This window comes from Gigantopelta aegis, chromosome 4 (genome assembly GCF_016097555.1).
Source record: "Gigantopelta aegis isolate Gae_Host chromosome 4, Gae_host_genome, whole genome shotgun sequence".
Lineage (NCBI taxonomy): Eukaryota > Metazoa > Mollusca > Gastropoda > Neomphalida > Peltospiridae > Gigantopelta > Gigantopelta aegis.
In genome coordinates, this window is record NC_054702.1 from 30499769 (window position 1) to 30518282 (window position 18514).

General features: G+C 35.0%; 1 protein-coding gene across 2 annotated transcripts in view; it reads left to right on the top strand.

Moving 5' to 3' along the window:
* LOC121370359 (protein enabled-like) overlaps positions 1–18514 on the top strand; it is a 57944-nt gene that overhangs the window by 4196 nt on the left and 35234 nt on the right. Inside the window, exons 2-5 of one of the 2 annotated variants that reach the window (XM_041495523.1) lie at positions 14274–14439; positions 15288–15453; positions 16838–16946; positions 17855–17881. In XM_041495523.1, coding sequence (XP_041351457.1) covers positions 14274–14439; positions 15288–15453; positions 16838–16946; positions 17855–17881 — 468 coding nt within the window. The remainder of the gene's footprint in view (positions 1–14273; positions 14440–15287; positions 15454–16837; positions 16947–17854; positions 17882–18514) is intronic. The other variant, XM_041495524.1, reaches the window with a different exon arrangement.

Below are 18514 nucleotides of genomic sequence, written 5' to 3' on the forward strand. Positions count from 1 at the left end.
ACACAAAAACAACCCCAACATGATTTGATGGATTGAAGACAAACACTTAACTGTTTTCAACTCACTACCCCACTTCTTTTGGCTTGATTTTTGTGTTATAATGATGCTAAATATGTAAGCGCCTTAAAAAAATCCTGGGGAAAGGCCTGACGTGTATTCCATGTTCCCAATGCTGAATTTCCGTATAATTGGAGCTTGCGTTTGTGTATGGTGCACACTCCAAATTCGACAATGATACGACTTCATCTGACTATCGAAGATCGAGGAAGGGCTATTGCTTGGCAATACGCAAAGAAATCTTGCTCTGAGACTTGGTGTCAGTCAGAGTGTCGTTGGCCGAAATCGTCCACGTTCGGGAAGACCCCGAACCACTACAAATAGAGAGGACCGCTACATCACCAATATGGCTCTACGTCAACGCACAACCACTGCACGCCGATTACGTGACAATCTACGGACTGCGACTGGAACTCGAGTGTCTGATCAAACCATACGCAATCGTCTGAGAGCCAATAATCTACGCTGCCGTCGCCAGGCTGTTCGACCACCACTCCTACCACGTCACAGAATGGCCAGACGTCACTGGTGCCCGCTTCATCTGCGGTGGCAACGTGTTCAGTGGGGTCGAGTGATGTTCACTGATGGGTCCAGGTTTAGTCTCCAGTTCAATGACGGTCGGGTTCGTGTCTACAGACGTCCTGGGGAGCGCTTCGCTGACGTTAACGTTAGACAACGTCACCGGTTCGGTGGTGGCAGCGTCATGGTGTTAAATTCTTTTGAGTAGTATATTAAAATGTGCTACACTCAAGTTAAGATTCAAGTTAAGTACATTAGCATTCGAAATAAGCACTTGTCCGTTTGTCCTGATTATTTAAGTAAAAATCTGCTCAGACAAACAACATGTACCTCAATGGTTGTCCAGTGGACAAGTCAAAATGTTCAGTGCAGTTTCATTTTAAACAATCAAAAACATCATCCTTGTAGTTGTACTCGAATAAAACAAACCATTAATTTGGACAAGTGAAAATATTAGTAGACAAGTAGATTTCTAAATGTATTTGTCCAGTGGACTAGTGAAAAATTATGCTTATTTCTATTACTGATGTTACATGTATGCAAAATCAGTATAATCTTATTTGATTGGCATTGAATCAATTTGTTTATACATTTTTTATGCAAATACCAGGGAACATTTTGCTTTTAAAATCTTGATTAACGATATTTCTTGTCAATTGAAAATTGATTAGCAACTACTGTTTAAATGTTTCAAAAATTAGCTAGCTGGAACCAAAGAATAGTGGATTTCTCAAACCCTGAATATATGTATCTTTCAGAAATATATGCATGTTATTTATCTCGTGAATACGTTTAGATGTACAGGTTTAGGTGTATGGTTTGACATTGAAAGTTGCCTGGGGCAACTATAAATTGAATTGGGCCAGGTGAAAGTTGAACTGGTACAAACATGTTTTAGCCTTACATGTTTACAGTTAATTTGAATTTGAAAAGAAAACATGTTTATTTTTTTTTTTTACTTTTCTTTATATTATTTTACTTTTTTTATATAGTAAACTCTGTCCAAACCAGCGTCTATGTATTCTAGATTTCTTCTATTTATTCTAGCATCTAGATGTCTGTGTAAACATTCATGATCATAGAGTCCCTATCACCGACAGGTGCGGGATGTAGCTTAATCAGTGGAGTGCTTGCTTGAGGTGCTTGCATTGCAGGATCATACCACCTCGGTGGATCCATTTAACTGATTGGGTTTTTTTCTCAGTCCAACCAGTACACCACAACTGATCAAAGGCTGTGGTATGTGCTTTCCTCTCTGTTGGAAAGTGCATATAAAAGATCCGTTGCTGAATAATTAGGAAGAATGTAGCAGGTTTCCTGTGATGACTACATGTCAGAATTACCAAATGTTTGACATGCAATATCCAATGATTAATTAATCAATGTGCTCCAGTGGTGTCATGAAACAAAACAAACTTTAACTATCACTGACAATAGCTTCGCTAAACTCTGTCTAATCCAGCACTCTGTGTTTACCGGCACATTTTGTCAGTCCCCTTGAACCAAGTTGAATCCAGTTTAGACAGAGACCACAGTACTGATATACTTGGAATAGGAAATAAGCCACTAGATACTTAAGGGTGATGGGTCATATTCGTAAGTGTCTTCACACTTTACTGTTGTTGTTGTTTTTATTATTATTAGACCCATTCTCTACCAGTGAACTACATCCCACTCCAAATGTATACACTGTGTAACAGATATTTATTTGTGTAGTGTGCATGTTGTTAGTTTAAATAATGATTCTAGATGTAATAACTGGCATAAACTGATAAAGTAGGGCAAGTTCATGGCTTTGAAGTATAAAACATTAAAATGTGAACCCAATTGTGCTATTGTAATGTGTAAAAAGTTACTGCTAGTCACTCAGTGTTAAACTTTGGGCCTTACTTTGGTGTAAAAGTAATAAATATTGTTAACTATAACCTGACAGACTTGTGAAAATCACCCATGCTTACCTTTGTGCTTGCTTTATTCAAAACGGTTTAGGAAATTCATTTGAGCCTACCAGCACTACGTTGTAAAAACATCATTTATACCTTTATCTTAATTCTTATGCGGTAGAGATTGTTCCTGAGGATAAAATCATTAACAATCTATACTCTCATATTATTTAAGGATACCAATGTATATACCTTAATTTTGCAGAGGGGTATTGTTTTTAAATTAGTATATAAATAAATGTGTTTGTTAACTGTCTTCTACTATTAGTCAGTTGTCAGTAGGGACGGAATCTAGCTCAGTCGTTAAGTAACTGTGTCGTTAAGTTGGTGGATACATTCTCCAACTGGTTTTTTTTCCTCTATCCTAAAAAATAGTATTTTAAAGGTTGTGGTATGTGCTGACCTGACTGGACAAGTGTACTATATAGAATATATTTTGCTAATGATGGATTAATGCAGTGGGTTTCTTCTGAAGACTACATACAAACTTGTCAGTATTAGCAAATGTTTGACATCCAGTTAAAACTGTTACGGCTAATGATTAATTAATCAATGTGCTCTATTGGTATCATTGAACAAAACATTTCATTTATCATTAAGTATGCAACATATATCATTAAAAGTAGAAGTAATGCTTTTTTGTGATCACAAAAAAATAAATGTCCAAACCCTCAAATAAATTTTTGGCAGAAACCCTGTTCGGAGATAATATAATCATAAAATATGTCGGTGGTTTTATTGCTCAGATTTGTACCACTTAACTCAGATACATGGATTTTCTATTTTTAGGTTAAGCAGACATGTAATTAATAAGTTTAGTAATAGATATGTGGCTTATTAGTAATATTACCTAGTCTCAGATATTGTGTATCTGTGGAAGGGCGAACTTCACTGAACATAAATATTTGTTAACAGCCGTTTAAATATAATACCATGTTTTCCACGCATGTATATAGGATTTGGAAAATCTTCTCACTAAAGAGTAACATAAGTGTTTTGTTACAAAACACATTTACGTCAATGTACGTTATACACGTCAATGTACATTATACACGATTCTAGTTGGAAGACTGGAAAAGGAACAGTCTGCAAAGCCAATTTGGACAGATTAGTTTCATCTTGTTAAATGCCAGACATTCTTTCCAGCGGTTGCTGCTTTTAACATATTCAGATATACATTAGTACATGTTCTCTGGAATCATATTCTATGATTGAAATATTTTTCTCTTCTCTGCATGTGGCACAATTTTCTTGTTTAAGAAAAACAAAGTAGATGTTCCTGATGATAGAGTTATTGCAGGGTGTTCATTATGCTTCATAGTAGGAGACTGGATGTTCAAAACGCACCACAACACCCATGTTGTTACTTTGTGTAGCAGCAGTTCAAGAAATGAACCCGTGTTGATTAAAAATATAATCTAAACTACTGAAATGCCTTTCCAAATATTTCTTTGATTAGTACAAGTAGGTTTACCTCTATAGCATATAACCCCATAGGTGGGCCCATTAGCCTATTTCTCATTACAGCCAGTGCACTACAACTGGTGTATCAAAGACTGTGGTATGTGCTGTCCTGTGTGAGACGGTGCATATCAAAGATTGTTGCAGGTTTTCACTCTAATACTATATGTCAAAATTACCAAATGTTTAACATCCAATAGCCAATGATTAATAAATCAATGTGTTCTAGTGGTGTTGTTAAACAAAAACAAACTTTAAACTATAGTATATCAATAATGGCTTAAAGTCACTTGTTATTTTTTTTTATTATTAAGCGATAGCAACTGTGCATGTGGTATACTACTGATATAACAGACAAATGAGGCTTAAGTGGGAATAAAGGAAAGGAAAATTTTAATGGTCAAACTACATTGCAAACAAAATATTAGGAGTTAGGTTTATTCAACTTAATTGTGTCATTCTTAAATCTTGTAGTACGGCATTGTGATTGACACTACACATGTTAATACTACACATAGTCCGCTTAGCACACACATGATACAGTGAGCACAAACAAAACAGATTAATTGGCAATTTATTTTACCCTTTTCCCCAAATTTTGATAGATTTGCTCAGTACTTTGTGACATTAATTTTGCACAACACCCCCCCCCCCCCCCCCCCCAAAAAAAAAGAAGAAGTTATTTTCATGTGCAATTAACCGATATTTAGTCTGTAGTCCGTGCAATTGTTTTCTAGTGTTAAAATGGCAAATGGTTCCGTGTTGGATGAAAATAGTTGATTAACCAAATTATGCTATAACTGATATGCAGTGGAGTTGACTGTATATCGAATTACCAAGTAACAGTACTTCCCAAAAATAGTCGTCTTAGTTTTCACAAAATATATTCTGTAATAAAATTGTACTGAAATGCGTGCAGAAACTGTTATGTGATTCATTTTAGTTTTGTTAGCCCGTAAACACCTCTACTACCACTGATTGTTAGTGCCGTGGACTAGTACACAGGTTGTCAGCTTATTTTGACCATCCTATTGTTAAACGAGGGTGTATGATTTTGTTGTTGTTGTTTTTTTGACAGTTAATTATATAAACACTAAACAGGCAGATTTTAAAAATAGAACTTGTAGTTGCATCTAATATATATAGCTGTCAGGTTGGAAATTCTTTGAAGAAATATTCCGTGTGATGTGAAACTGCAGAAACCATCCACAGACTGGGTAACTACTAGAATTTCAAATCTATATTTAGCCCTTGAGCACTAAGGGTCCTTTATCTTGTGGCATCATGTACACATTCTGTGTGAAAACGTCCCCAGGCCAAACGGTGCCAGGAACCATGATGGAAGGAGACACCAGAATGCAAAACTTTCCTATTTATCCAGAATATGAGGAACTGGATGACTTGTGGGACGAAAGTGAGGATTCTTCGCCCAATGTTTACGGGTTTGTAGTCTTTATTTACAATCCTTCACCAATTAGCTGTCTGCATGAACAGAAGGAACATGTAACAGTTCTAAAGTCTCATTTGGAAACCTCCATATCAAAGATCTGACATCTCGGTCATCTTATCTACTTGTATGTTAGAGTTCAACAGCTTGGATTTCTGTTTAGCCCTTTAGATCATGTTTCTTCCTGGTTTTCTCTATGCTAGTATTTTTTATTTATATTTTTTATAACTCTAGTATAAATAAGCTTGTATAAAGTTAACAGCTTGTTAAAGCTTGGTTTGTTTAAGGACACCACTATATAGAGCACATTGATTTGCTATAACTGTTTTGTTTTTCTCAGATTGATGTTTTACATTTATTGCATGTATTTCTCATTTTGGGTTTTTCTGAATATTTTATTTAATTATAATGTTTCTATTTAAACAGTAGGGTCTGCAAATTCACAAATATATGATTTAAAAAAAAATAAAAAATTCAAGGCCATTATTCCCAATGTTTAATTTATGAAGTAAATGTTTACTACATAGTTATTCCCTGTGCCCATGTTTCTGGGTGGGTTTTTTTTGTACTTTCCATTATTGTTCCTTCCCCAAGAGCAATGAATAGCCCCTTTCAGTATGCATTATTCAAAATTTTAAGATAACTTACTTGTTTACTGGCAGTGGTATTGTGTATATTACATAACTTAAATGGTATCTTGTAACAGAAATGTTTATTTGTATCAGTTCTACGTTTATGGAAGCCTAGTTTAATACAATACTAACAGGCCATGGCATGTGTTAGATTGACCATGTAGCTTCCCTAGAATACAGGTCTCATATCAGTGATAAAATTGTACTGTCATTAACTCACATTCCTGTCCTTTCCTATTTTTAGTGTTACACTGATTAAGAATTTGTAGGGATGTCAGTAAACAGACATTCCATCATAGATTCACATTTTCTACCCCTATAATCTACATTTAATAACAGCAATGTTGTCTGTGTGCAAAATGCATTATCGTTAACAGGCATTGAAATAACATATGTCACTCCATGCAATACTGACTGTTGTTTTGACTTGTATGGTTACTCTGGTTGTGTAGTAAACAGTTATTTTAGAACTCAGTTAATGGGTTTATTATGGACTTTTTAGTATTCATGTATACTACACTACAATATTGTTTGTTTCATTTTTGTCTCCACCTCAGTAGATCCATTCAGCTAATTGTTTTTTTTCTCCTAACCAGTGCACCAGAACAGGTCAAAGGCTGTGGTATGTGCTTTTCTGTCTGTGCATGGGAAGTGCATATAAAAGATCCTTACTGCATTAGGAAAAATGTAGCGGGTTTCCCCCTGATGACTACTAGTCATAATTACCAAATGTTTGACATCCAATAGCCAATGGTTGATTAATTAGTGTGTTCTAGTGGTGTTGTTAAACAAAATAAACTTTACTTTAATTTTTGTCTCGGCTTTACGAAGTAAAAAAGAGAGATATAGGTATTACTTTTGTGTTAAAGTTTCATGTCTAAATCAGTTTCTCATAAACTATAAGTTCTAGGTCAATGAAAGTTAGTTTGTAGTTGCAGCCATGGATGTTCATCACATTGCACCAAACATTTTGTATGGTAAGTGAGACATTTAAAGCCACTGAATTCTTGTTTAAAATTAAAAACGCAAGTTGTGTATTTATTTTATAGCCTTCTTGTCTTCATTTTAATTCAGTATTGAAGCCTATCCATTTCACCAGGTACGAAACAATAATGCGTTGAGAAGATTGACTATTTTACCTTGTGAGCCTATAGGTCTTCAACTTAGAATGATAAGGTCTTCTTTATAACCAGATGACCTTTATAATTAATTAAATACACACATTGTGTATGCAGAAGTGATGTGACTGAGGTGCCTGTTATAGAAAAGTTAATACATTATTTTTAAACATTAATGTTTGTTTTGTTTAACATCACCTCTACAGCACATTGCTTTATTAAACATCGGCTATTGGATGTCATATATTTAGAAATTTTGACATATAGTCTTAGAGAGGAAACCCACCACATTTTTGCATTAGTAGCATTATATGCACCATCCTACAGCCTGTTATGGAAAAGTTAATACATTATTTTTAAACATTAATGTTTGTTTTATTTAACAACACCACTACAGCAGATTGATTTATTAAACATCGGCTATTGGATGTCATACATTTTGTAATTTTGACATTGAGTCTTAGAGAGGAAACCCCCCTCATTTTTGCATTATATACACCATCCCACAGACAGGGTAGCACATACCATAGCCTTTGATATATCTGTCTTTTTGCGCTGGCTGGAAAAATTATAAAAAGTGCTTACTGTAGCAGGTTTGACTTTTATTTGAGGCAGATGTAGAAAAGCTATAACTGAATTTGAGTATTACCACATGATTGTTTTAAAGGAGGTTTGTCAGTAGAAAAACTACAGATGGAAATAATATCACTAACACGTGTTATGTAAGATGTTAATTTTTAACACAGGTATTCTGTGAAATTTTCATTGTACACATTGCAGTACAGAAATATGGTCTTGAATTGTCGATTTCTTCCACATGGGTCTCCAAAAGTGGGTTATAAACTTACATTTAATAACTGGGTTTGGGTGTTTTTATTTCAATACGTACAGTTTTATGTAGAACATTTAAGTACAGATTTATAGATCGTCTGATCTTGTTTTTTACATTAAAAAGTGTTTTATTTTTATGAGTGCAACAGTCGTTATGTAACAGGGCTAGCTCTGGCACTCTGCAAATTCGTCTATTGCGAATTTTGAAAGCAGTTGCCGAATTTTATTTTAATTTGGCGAAAAAATTCATGTAATAATTGACATTTTTTAGAAAATAACTGTTGATTTTTCAAGTTTAATAGACAATTTGACGAAATATTTTTTACACCCAGAGCTAGCCCTGGAATAGTAAATGTTTTTACGAAAATTATTTTATGCTGACATATGTGTGGAATGTAGTAGAACTATATTACCAAACAACAATGATTTTATGATGACCTAACTCAAATGGCTTTTAGATTTTTGTGTAAATCTTTCCTTTTATTTCTTTTTCTTGGTGTGTGAAATCATGTCTGTTCCTATGAGTCTGCATTGACAGCTGGTGTGAAATGTTGATAGCGAAAATGTATTAATTTATGAAGACTGCAGATGTGGTTATCTTGTGCATTAATAATAAATCAAATACCTTGAATTCTAGAAAAGAAAGATGGTGCCTTTTTACATGGTGACTAAACAATTATTATTGAAATGTTTACGTAAACTGTTTGGGCGTTTTGTTTTCTTTTGGTGGGAAAAGATGGAGAATTTGTAATCCAGAATAACCATAATTTAGAAGTTGTAAATCATTCTATATCATAGTGGCTCTCTCTCTCTCTCTCTCTCTCTCTCTCTCTCTCTCTCTCTCTCTCTCTCTCTTTCTCTCCCCCCCCCCCCAAATACAGAGGGCAATTTTACTGGTCTGATATTATGGGGATTTTTGGAAAACCAGAACTGTTTCACCACTGTAAAATTAATAAATTTATACATGTATGGATCAATAAATGAATGTTTGGTAACACCTCATAATATACAAACATCATCTGTTAATGTGAATATTAATTAATAGCTGATTAATAAATGTTTCCTTATTCTGGGTTGCCATAAACATCCATTCAGTGATCCAATCATTGATTGATTGATTGATTGATTGATTTATATTGATTGATTGATTGATTGATTGATTGGTTGATTGGTTGATTGCTTGATTGATTGATTGATTCATTCATTTTACAGGTTAATGTAAATGAAATTTTATTTTGTTTTAAGTTGATGTACATGTTTTTCAATTAAGATTCAAACAGTATACGTCCAGGGACCCATTTTATAAAGTGATCCTAGAGCTAAAATCACCTTAAGTGCAAAAGGTAGTTAAACACATAAGGTGACTTTAGCATTACGGTCGCTTTGTAAAATGGGACACACCTTCAGTAACCTGGCTGTCTGTCCAAGACTGGAATTACTGGTTAGTCAATGTAGTGTTCTTACATCTTTCCTTTCATTCATTTTCCTTTCAACTTATTTTCGTGCTTATATCCAGTTAAAGTTCAAGCACACACTTCAACTATCTGGGCTGTCTGTCCAGGACAGTGGGTTAGTTGTTAGTTGGTTAGTGAGAAAGAAGAGGGTGTAGTGGCCTTACACCTACCGTACCCATTGAGCCCTTAAGAACTCGCTCTGGGTTAGAGCTGGTACCGGGCTGCAAAACTTGTACCTACCAGCCTGTGGTACGATGGCTTAACCACGACGCCACCGAGGCCAGTCTTACATTTCTCCACTAAACTATTGAAACCTTCTCTGTGTGAGAGGCGGTACTGGGATATAAATCCATTACCATGTACCTACCAGGCTTAAAGTTGAGTTAAACCCTAAACCACTGAGACCTGTGGTAAATGAAAGAAAGAAAGTTTGTTTTGTTTAACGACACCACTAGAGCATGTTGATTTATTAATCATCAACTATTGGATGTCAAACATTTGGTAATTTCAACATATAGTCTTAGAAAGGAAACCCGCTACATTTTTTTTCCTATTAGTAGCAAGGGATCTTTTATATGCACCATCCCACAGACAGGATAACACATGCCAGTACCTTTGATACACCAGTCTTGGTGCACTGGCTGGAACAAGAAATAGCCCAATGAGCCCACCGACGGGGATTGATTCCAGACCGACTGCACATCAAGCAGTGGCTTTACCACTGGTCTACGTCCCATTGTAGTGCCATTGTAGAAGACTTACGGCTGGTATGTACTGTGTTTGCATCCTGGTACCTGCTCCCACACACGGTTCTCTCAGTCTTTCTCTAACCACTAACACACACTAACCCACTGTCCTGGAAAGACAGTGCAGCTAGCAGAGGTGTGTGCCCATGACAATGTGCTCGAAGCATACTTTGATATAACTGAAATTAAATGAAAAAGATAAAGCTTGATGTAAAGTTATTTGAGTGATTAAGACTTGCTTGTTTAATATCAATATCGATGTCTAGATCTCGTTTGATGTGGTTTCATCTTTAAGAGAGTACAGATCTGTATTTTATCACAAGCTGACTTGAGCATTAAACAGACTGCGCATATGTTAATGACTGCTGCTAGTGGGTGCATGCTTCACTTGGATTTTACTGTTTAAATTAACCAGATTGGCAGTAGCCCCAGGGTGTTTTTTCTTACACATGTACCTGCACTGTAAGATCAGATCCATTAAGGCTGTATGTTTGTAACAAAGGAATTAACCCTTTAAGCTTAAAGCTGCAATCTTGAGTACGAGTGCGATATATTTTAACATGCTCCTATACCACTACGGTTTCAAGCATGTCTGTCCTGGGTCCTGTCTCTGGATAGCCAGGACAATATATTACGGGGGCAATTTAGATTATTACAGCCAAAATTATAAAGGGACTTTACACAATCTTGAGAACAATTTTCTTATTTAATCATTTAGACAAGATCATCCATATTATTTTTCTTCCCATGACAAGCCATTAATAAATATCCTTTGATCATGAATGACGTCACATAATGAATAACACTGTCATCTTTGTTTTCAAATAAACTTTGGAATGTTCAGTGTAGGTATTTTGTAAGACTATTTGAGATGTTTATGCGAAAGCAAAATTTAGTGGGAATACAAAGTATACTGTAAAATAGATTAAAACTGTATAGCTGAATCATACCGGTAGTTAATAGTTTTAACTGTATATAAAGTTAACCTTTCAGGGTTAAGAAATTGTCAGAAATGTAATGACATTTTTGTATACTTGTCACAAGAAGTTAAAGTCCAAATGAACACTGTGTCAGTGGTATAGAAAAACTCTTGCAACTATTGGATGCTGGAATGGCTCACTTGCCGGCATGTCACCTGCCTTCGTGGCGCAGTGGTTAAGCCATCAGACTACATGCTGGTAGGTACAGGGTTCACAGCCCAGTACCAGCTCCAACCCAGAGTGAATTCTTAAGGGATCAATGGGTAGGTGTAAGGCCACTTCACTCTCTTCTCTCTCACTAACCACTAACCAACAAAAAAATAACCCACTGTCCTGGACAGACAGCCCAGATAGCTGAGGTTTACTAAGTTTTACATCAACACCATCTCACATTAGAATTTTAAAATTTTATTGAAAGGTACACTGTAATAATAATTTTTTAAACATTTATAATAAATTACCATTAAACAATATCAGCTGTCATTTCTGATAAGAGCAACTGCAAAACAATGTGAGACCATTGTGAAGTTTGGCCTATATGTTTACTGTATTAATATGAATAATGAGGTATGTATCATCATATTACGACTCAAAAGTCTAATGGGTGAGAACAAGTTAACATTGCTAAAAGTCCAAACAGACTGAGTACATATTCACTGCTAGTACCACACAAGTTTCAAGATACTACTAATAGTTTTATAATGCAAGTTACTGGACTCTATGGCATTGTGGTTTAGCCATCGGACATATGACTGATAGGTACTGGGTTCGCAGCCCAGTACTGGCTCCTACCCAGAGCAAGTTTTAATAACTTAGTGTGACTACACCTTCTCTCTCACTAAACACTACCAACTAACCCACTGTCCTAGACAGACAGCCCAGATAGCATGCTTGAACCTTAACTGGATATAAGCATGAAAATAAGTTGAAATGAAAATAATGCAAGTTTCCTAATGCATGATTTAAATGTGAATTTGGCAAAGATACTTTATTATTAAATCAGCAAAACACTAATTTTAAAATCAAATTAATAAAATTCATTTATAGAGTCTTAATTTTGTTAGTTGACTAGAATTTGATAACAAATATTTTGATATTTTGTTTGGCTAATTGAAACTAGAATGTGGTTGTAAATTTTCTAATGAAATTTGTCTAATAATTAATAACTTTTGGGGACTATACCTTAATAATATGTGGGACTCAAGTTTTCACATTTTAGATCAATAATTGTGTGATAAATCATTTAAAGAACAAATTGTCTTAGATACACCAGCATGTCTTTGTGCTCCCCTCCCAACAATATCAAAATAATGTGTAAATAATATTCTTCTATGTGGACTCCCCTCCCAACAATATCTAAATAATGTGTAAATAATATTCTTCTGTGTGGACTCCCCTTCCAACAATATCTAAATAATGTGTAAATAATATTCTTCTATGTGGACTCCCCTCCCAACAATATCTAAATAATGTGTAAATAATATTCTTGTGTGGACTCCCCTCCCAACAATATCTAAATAATGTGTAAATAATATTCTTCTGGTGGACTTTAGTTCTAAAGAATTTATATTTTAAAAGTAAAACAGTGCCATTAGGTAAGGAATGCTTATGATGTCAGTGTATACGGTAATGGTGTATTTAAATTATCATTAAACCTCTATTAAGAGACCACCCACATCGTAAAAGTATATTCAAAACAGATGGATGTATAATATTGGGTCATTATTTTTTCAGTTTGTTGATTTTGCAAACATTGATCTGTTATTTTAAGGAGGCATACATGTGTATATGTGATTAAATAGATTTCATTTGCATTTTTTTTGTGTTGGAATGTTGTGAAACATTCATTCATTCATTCATTCATGTTATTGAACGGATAATTAGATATTACCATAAAAATATATATATATGAGATTAATTTTCCCCCCAACTTAGATATTGGGAGCCATTTTAGATATTGTTGTATCTATCCCATGTTACATGTACTATTAAAAAAATCAGATCTAAGGGAAGCTAAAAATCAAATGCCCTTAACTAGTCTCAGGGGAGTGATAGAAAGAAAAAAGGAATAGCTTCCCTAAAACTGATAGGTCTGCTTTCATTATAGAGGTGGGGCTGGACGTAGCCCAATGGTACAGTGTTCGCTCGATGTGCAGTCGGTGTGGGATTGATCCCCGTCGGTGGGCCCATTAGGCTATTTCTCGTTCCAATCAGTGCGCCACAACTGGTATATCAAAGGCTGTGGTATGTACTACCCTGTCTGTGGGATGGTGCATACAAAAGATCCCTTGCTGCTAAGTGGTGACAGCAGGTTTCCTCTCTCACTATTTATGTGGTCCGTAACCATATGTCTGACCCCATATACCATAAATAAAATGTGTTGAGTGCATCGTTAAATAAAACATTTCTTTCTTTCTTTCATTATAGAGGTTGAATTTTATTTTGTTAAAGGAACGGCAAGTGTTGTCTTTGGTTTAATTAGAGCACCAAGGCAAACTTTTGTCAAAAAAGGGGCAATTAGGCAACTTACTTTCTATTAGGTTTTCACAGACAAACATTATTTTACCCTGGTGCCTTGGACTCTAGCCTATGCAAATTGTTGGATACAGATACCCTAAGGCCTTTATCACATTACCAATGATAATTTTACAACATGAAATGTATGGGAAGGACACAGTGGCAAACCAGGTAACACATCACAGAATTGTTCTTGCCATCATCAGTGTCTAATTTTCGGAGCCCAATGGCAAGTGTAGGAGAGCATTTGCCATAGTTGCCCTAATAATAATTTGATTGTAGATAAGGGGCTGTTCACAACTGTAAAAATTACATGAAATATATATATTTTTATCAACTTTTTAAATTTGGTTAAAAACATACATTTGCATTAACACACACACACACACACACACACACACACTGACACTCAAGCGCACACTCACACTAACACACACACACACACACACACACACACACATGCACGTAACAAAAAGTTTGTACGATGATGAAATATTTATAATTGTAAACAGCCTCTACAATGAATATTTGTTTATCATTGCTGATTGCTTGTTTTCATTATTTCCAGTGAAGTGGCCATTGTGGCCGCGCGGGCCTCGGTCATGGTGTACGATGACGCCAATAAGAAGTGGGTTCCAAGTGGGTCGACGCAGGGCCTGTCCAAGGTTCAGATCTATCAACATTCCGTAAACAACACTTTCAGAGTAGTTGGCAGAAAGTTACAAGATCACGAGGTACAGATCGGTTCTTGTTTTCCAAATATATAAAATAGCATTCTGAGAATTAAAAGTCTGAGTTAACCACTGATGGGTTAAAATAAAAAATGGATGACAAAGCACTAAGTGTACAAAATTATCATTCTTACCAAGTATTAAATTTGGGGATCTTTTTATTTGTAAAACTAATAAATGTAGATATTTTAGGATTCCATTTCATAATCTTGCAATTCTGACCCAAAATCTGGGATTTGTGGAAGAATTGAATCCTGTTACATTTGAAGCCTGCTTGCTATTTTCAGAGGCCTATACCTTGATTATGAATAGGCACTGTGTCAGCTTCTAGATCTCACTCAGTTGGGTATAACAGATTTTTTTTTACATTGAGGTCTTTTTGGGGGACAAATGTTGAAGGATTGCAAATATTCAGAAATACAAGTTATTTTTAATGTAATCCAAGCTCAACATTTCATTGATTTTGAGGTGAACTGTTTGAAAATCAGCATGTGTATTACATTTGGGCATGCTTGTTTTGGGCATCATTATTTTGACACAGTGTTTATCACCTTGATTTTGCAAAATATAGCCCTGGTTGTATAGCAATATATTTTTGAAAAAGTATTTTAAGTTCACATGAACTGCATTAAAAATTAACAAACATATAAATTTGTTCATTAATGTGGCCAAAAAATTAAAATCATTTTATTTCATATAAGCATTTTATAGACTGTTATTGTTGAAAATTTGTAGACTCTTTGGGATGATTTTAACATTTACAATGTTTTATCCTATAAAAGCAATTGCAAATAATTGTTTTATTTATTAGTAGTAATATTATTTGCATCATTCTAAAACTCTTGTTTTAGGTTGTTATAAACTGTGCTGTTCTAAAAGGATTAAAGTACAATCAGGCCACGCCCACTTTTCATCAATGGCGGGACAGCCGACAAGTTTATGGATTAAATTTTGCTAGTAAGGAAGAAGCGGAAAATTTTGCTCATGCCATGCTAACAGCATTAGAAACATTGAACAGTGAGTTTTTGATTGGTTCATTAAAAATTAAGTATCTCGTTTGTTATAGTCAAGATATGTTGTCCAGATTCAACTTTGTGAAATGTTTTGATTATTCCTTAGGTGGCTTCGTGCTTTTAAAATTTTTTACAGTCTAGACTTAAGCCTCTAATAAGGTCTTGAGACTTTATCGTCATGGCAACTCAAGCAGATTGCATGCATGTGATGTCATTAAAGATAGAGTTTTAGACTAAAGTTTTATAAACACAGTCCCAGGACTTTGTATTCCATTGGTTGGCCATCCAGTTTTAAGTTTGGCAAATCTGCCGAGTTCTTATTCCAATACCAAGTGAAGAGTGACATGTGGTTCATTGAGGTGCTATGGGTCATAAGATCAAGTGTTGTCAATTGACTCATTTCCACACACACACACACACACACACACACACACACACACACACACACACACACACACACACACACACACACACACACACACACACACACACACACACACACAGCCCCTCATCCTAGCCAGTTCCTTATGACTGGTATATCAAAGGCTGTGATACGTACTGTTCTCTCTGTGGGGAAAGTGCCTGTAAAAGATGCTTTGCTGCTCTTGGATGGGAGTAGCCTGTTTGGTGACAGCGGATTTCCAAAATAATCCTGTTACGACACCAATTAACTGTTGTTTAACATGTGCTGAGTTGTTATTAAAGAGACTGCTGATAAAGAGACTGAGTTAGCTGCTATTGTAAGATGGTCCCGACTAGGGCCTTATTAGTCAGAAACATCTTATATTGGCAGCGAACTCATTTTAACTATTAAAAAAATAATCAATCCCACACATAATCTTTGCTTAAATAACTTGGGAATGTCGAAACTAAGAAAGCAAAATGGACATATAGTTAAAAGATATAATGTTTACAAAAGTTAATAACAAAAATGCAACTTTGTGATAGTGCCTTTAATGTACATTTTCTACTTAACTGTTATACCTGTATATTGATATTATTATGGCAAAATAATTCTAGTATGTTGTATTATTGTTTTTTTATGGGGTGTGATGTAGCCCAGTGGTAAAGCACTCACCTAATGTACAGTCAGTCTAGCATCAATCTCGGTTGGTGAACACATTGAGCTACTTTTCATTCCAGCCAGTTCTCCACAACTGGTGTAACAACAGGGCATGCTATATACTATTGTCTGTGGAATGCTGCATATAAAAGATATCTTGCTGCTAATCAAAAAGAATAGCCCATTGTGTCGTAGCAGCAGGTTTCCTCTCTCATTATCTGTGTGGTCTTTAACCATATGTTCCGATGCCGTATAACTAATTAAAATGTGTTGAGTGCATTGTTAAATAAAACATTCCTTTCTTACTATTGTTTTGTTATTTCAGGTACTTACCGACCGACAGCGCCTGTGGCACCCAACCCACCCACACTGATGCAATCTCAAGGCCACAGCCAGGCATATGTGGACGGATCACAAGACATCGAAAACGAAAGGTAACACTAAAATATACAGCCAGGGTTTAAACTGTCATTTGCCACATTGTTAAATCTGAATTTTAATTGAATTGACGAAGTTGTAAAAAAAGCCAAATTAATCTGAAAATTGCATGCAGCTATTTTCATTTTTGGCTAACTGAATTTTGTGAATAATTTTTGGGATCCAGCTTAGACCCAGTACCATATAAATTTTAAATACAAATGAAAATCTAGTGTGCTTCTGCATATGCAGATTTACAATGTTATGCGGGTTTTCTTCTAGTGGTGTTCCAATGATCCATTATAATCTAAAATTGATCAGTTTAGCTTTACCGATTACAAAAATCTATAATTGATTGTGTGGGAAAAGGTTGATAGTAATGGTTCCTTCAGTTTAGATAATGGATTTGATGTTAATATTTTGGGGTTGAGGTTTGTTTTCATGAGCACATAAAAAAAGAACTGTACATCAGGAAATGTTAGCAAGAATAAAATTTGAGCAAAATTAATATTTCATGACACTAAATTTAAAGATATGTACAACAGACTGTTCAAAAAAACCTTTTGTGCTAATGTTTTGTTGCTGATTATCTCAATGCCCAACAATGGTTACATGCTGTTGTTTAAACCAAAAGGATATCAAACATCAGTAGTTAGTAAGCATGCACATTAATGCAATTTTCATTGAAATTTAAGTTGTTAGTAAACTGCATGATGTCAAAATTGATCAAAATTATTATTTTAGCTGATCAATACAACTTAGGCTTATTTTTTAGTTTTTTATTTGACAATCTTGCTCAAGTTTTATGTCACTAATATGTCACTTACTTGGATGTCATTAAATGTTAAGATTGATAATTTTTTTCATTTACAATAGTCATTAAAAGGTCAAATTAGTAGGGTTACAGGATATAATTGTTTTTCAGGAAGGCCTTACTGATGGAGTGGAGAAAGTAGGAGCATATATAATCCCTATGCGAATATTTTTGCTTGAAAAACAAATATTATATTCACTTTTTTGCTTTTAAAAATATTTTATTGCTATTGAAAGTCTACTATAAACAAGACAGAAAGAAACAGACCGATATATTTCCCCACAGAAGCTCCTGCCATGTTTATTTTTAATAGTACATAACAGTGTGGAGGGCCTCATGTGTTGACGCCAATAACAGCATTTGTGCATCAGTTTAACAATCGAGGCATGATCGAATCATGACTTAGCACTTCAGTGTAACCTTTAGATTGATTACATTAACCAGACAGCAAAAGCATTTTGAAATTTTATTAGTCCCCTACCGGACCAACCGGAAGAGACTGTAGGTTTCATCTATATCATTAGAACTGTCTGTTTTGTCTGTCTGTCTGTCTCTCTCTGTCTCTCTCTGTTTGTCTGTGTGTCCATCTGTTCATCTGTCCATCTGTCTGTCTCGCATATATTTTTTTCACAATGCATCTAGATATTGAGCTATATTAATATGAACTTTGACTTTCACGATGATTTACCTATTTTTATGCGCCCATCTATGATGGGTAGTATTATGGTATGGCATTGTCCATCTGTCTGTCTGTCTGTCTGTTAACCTTTT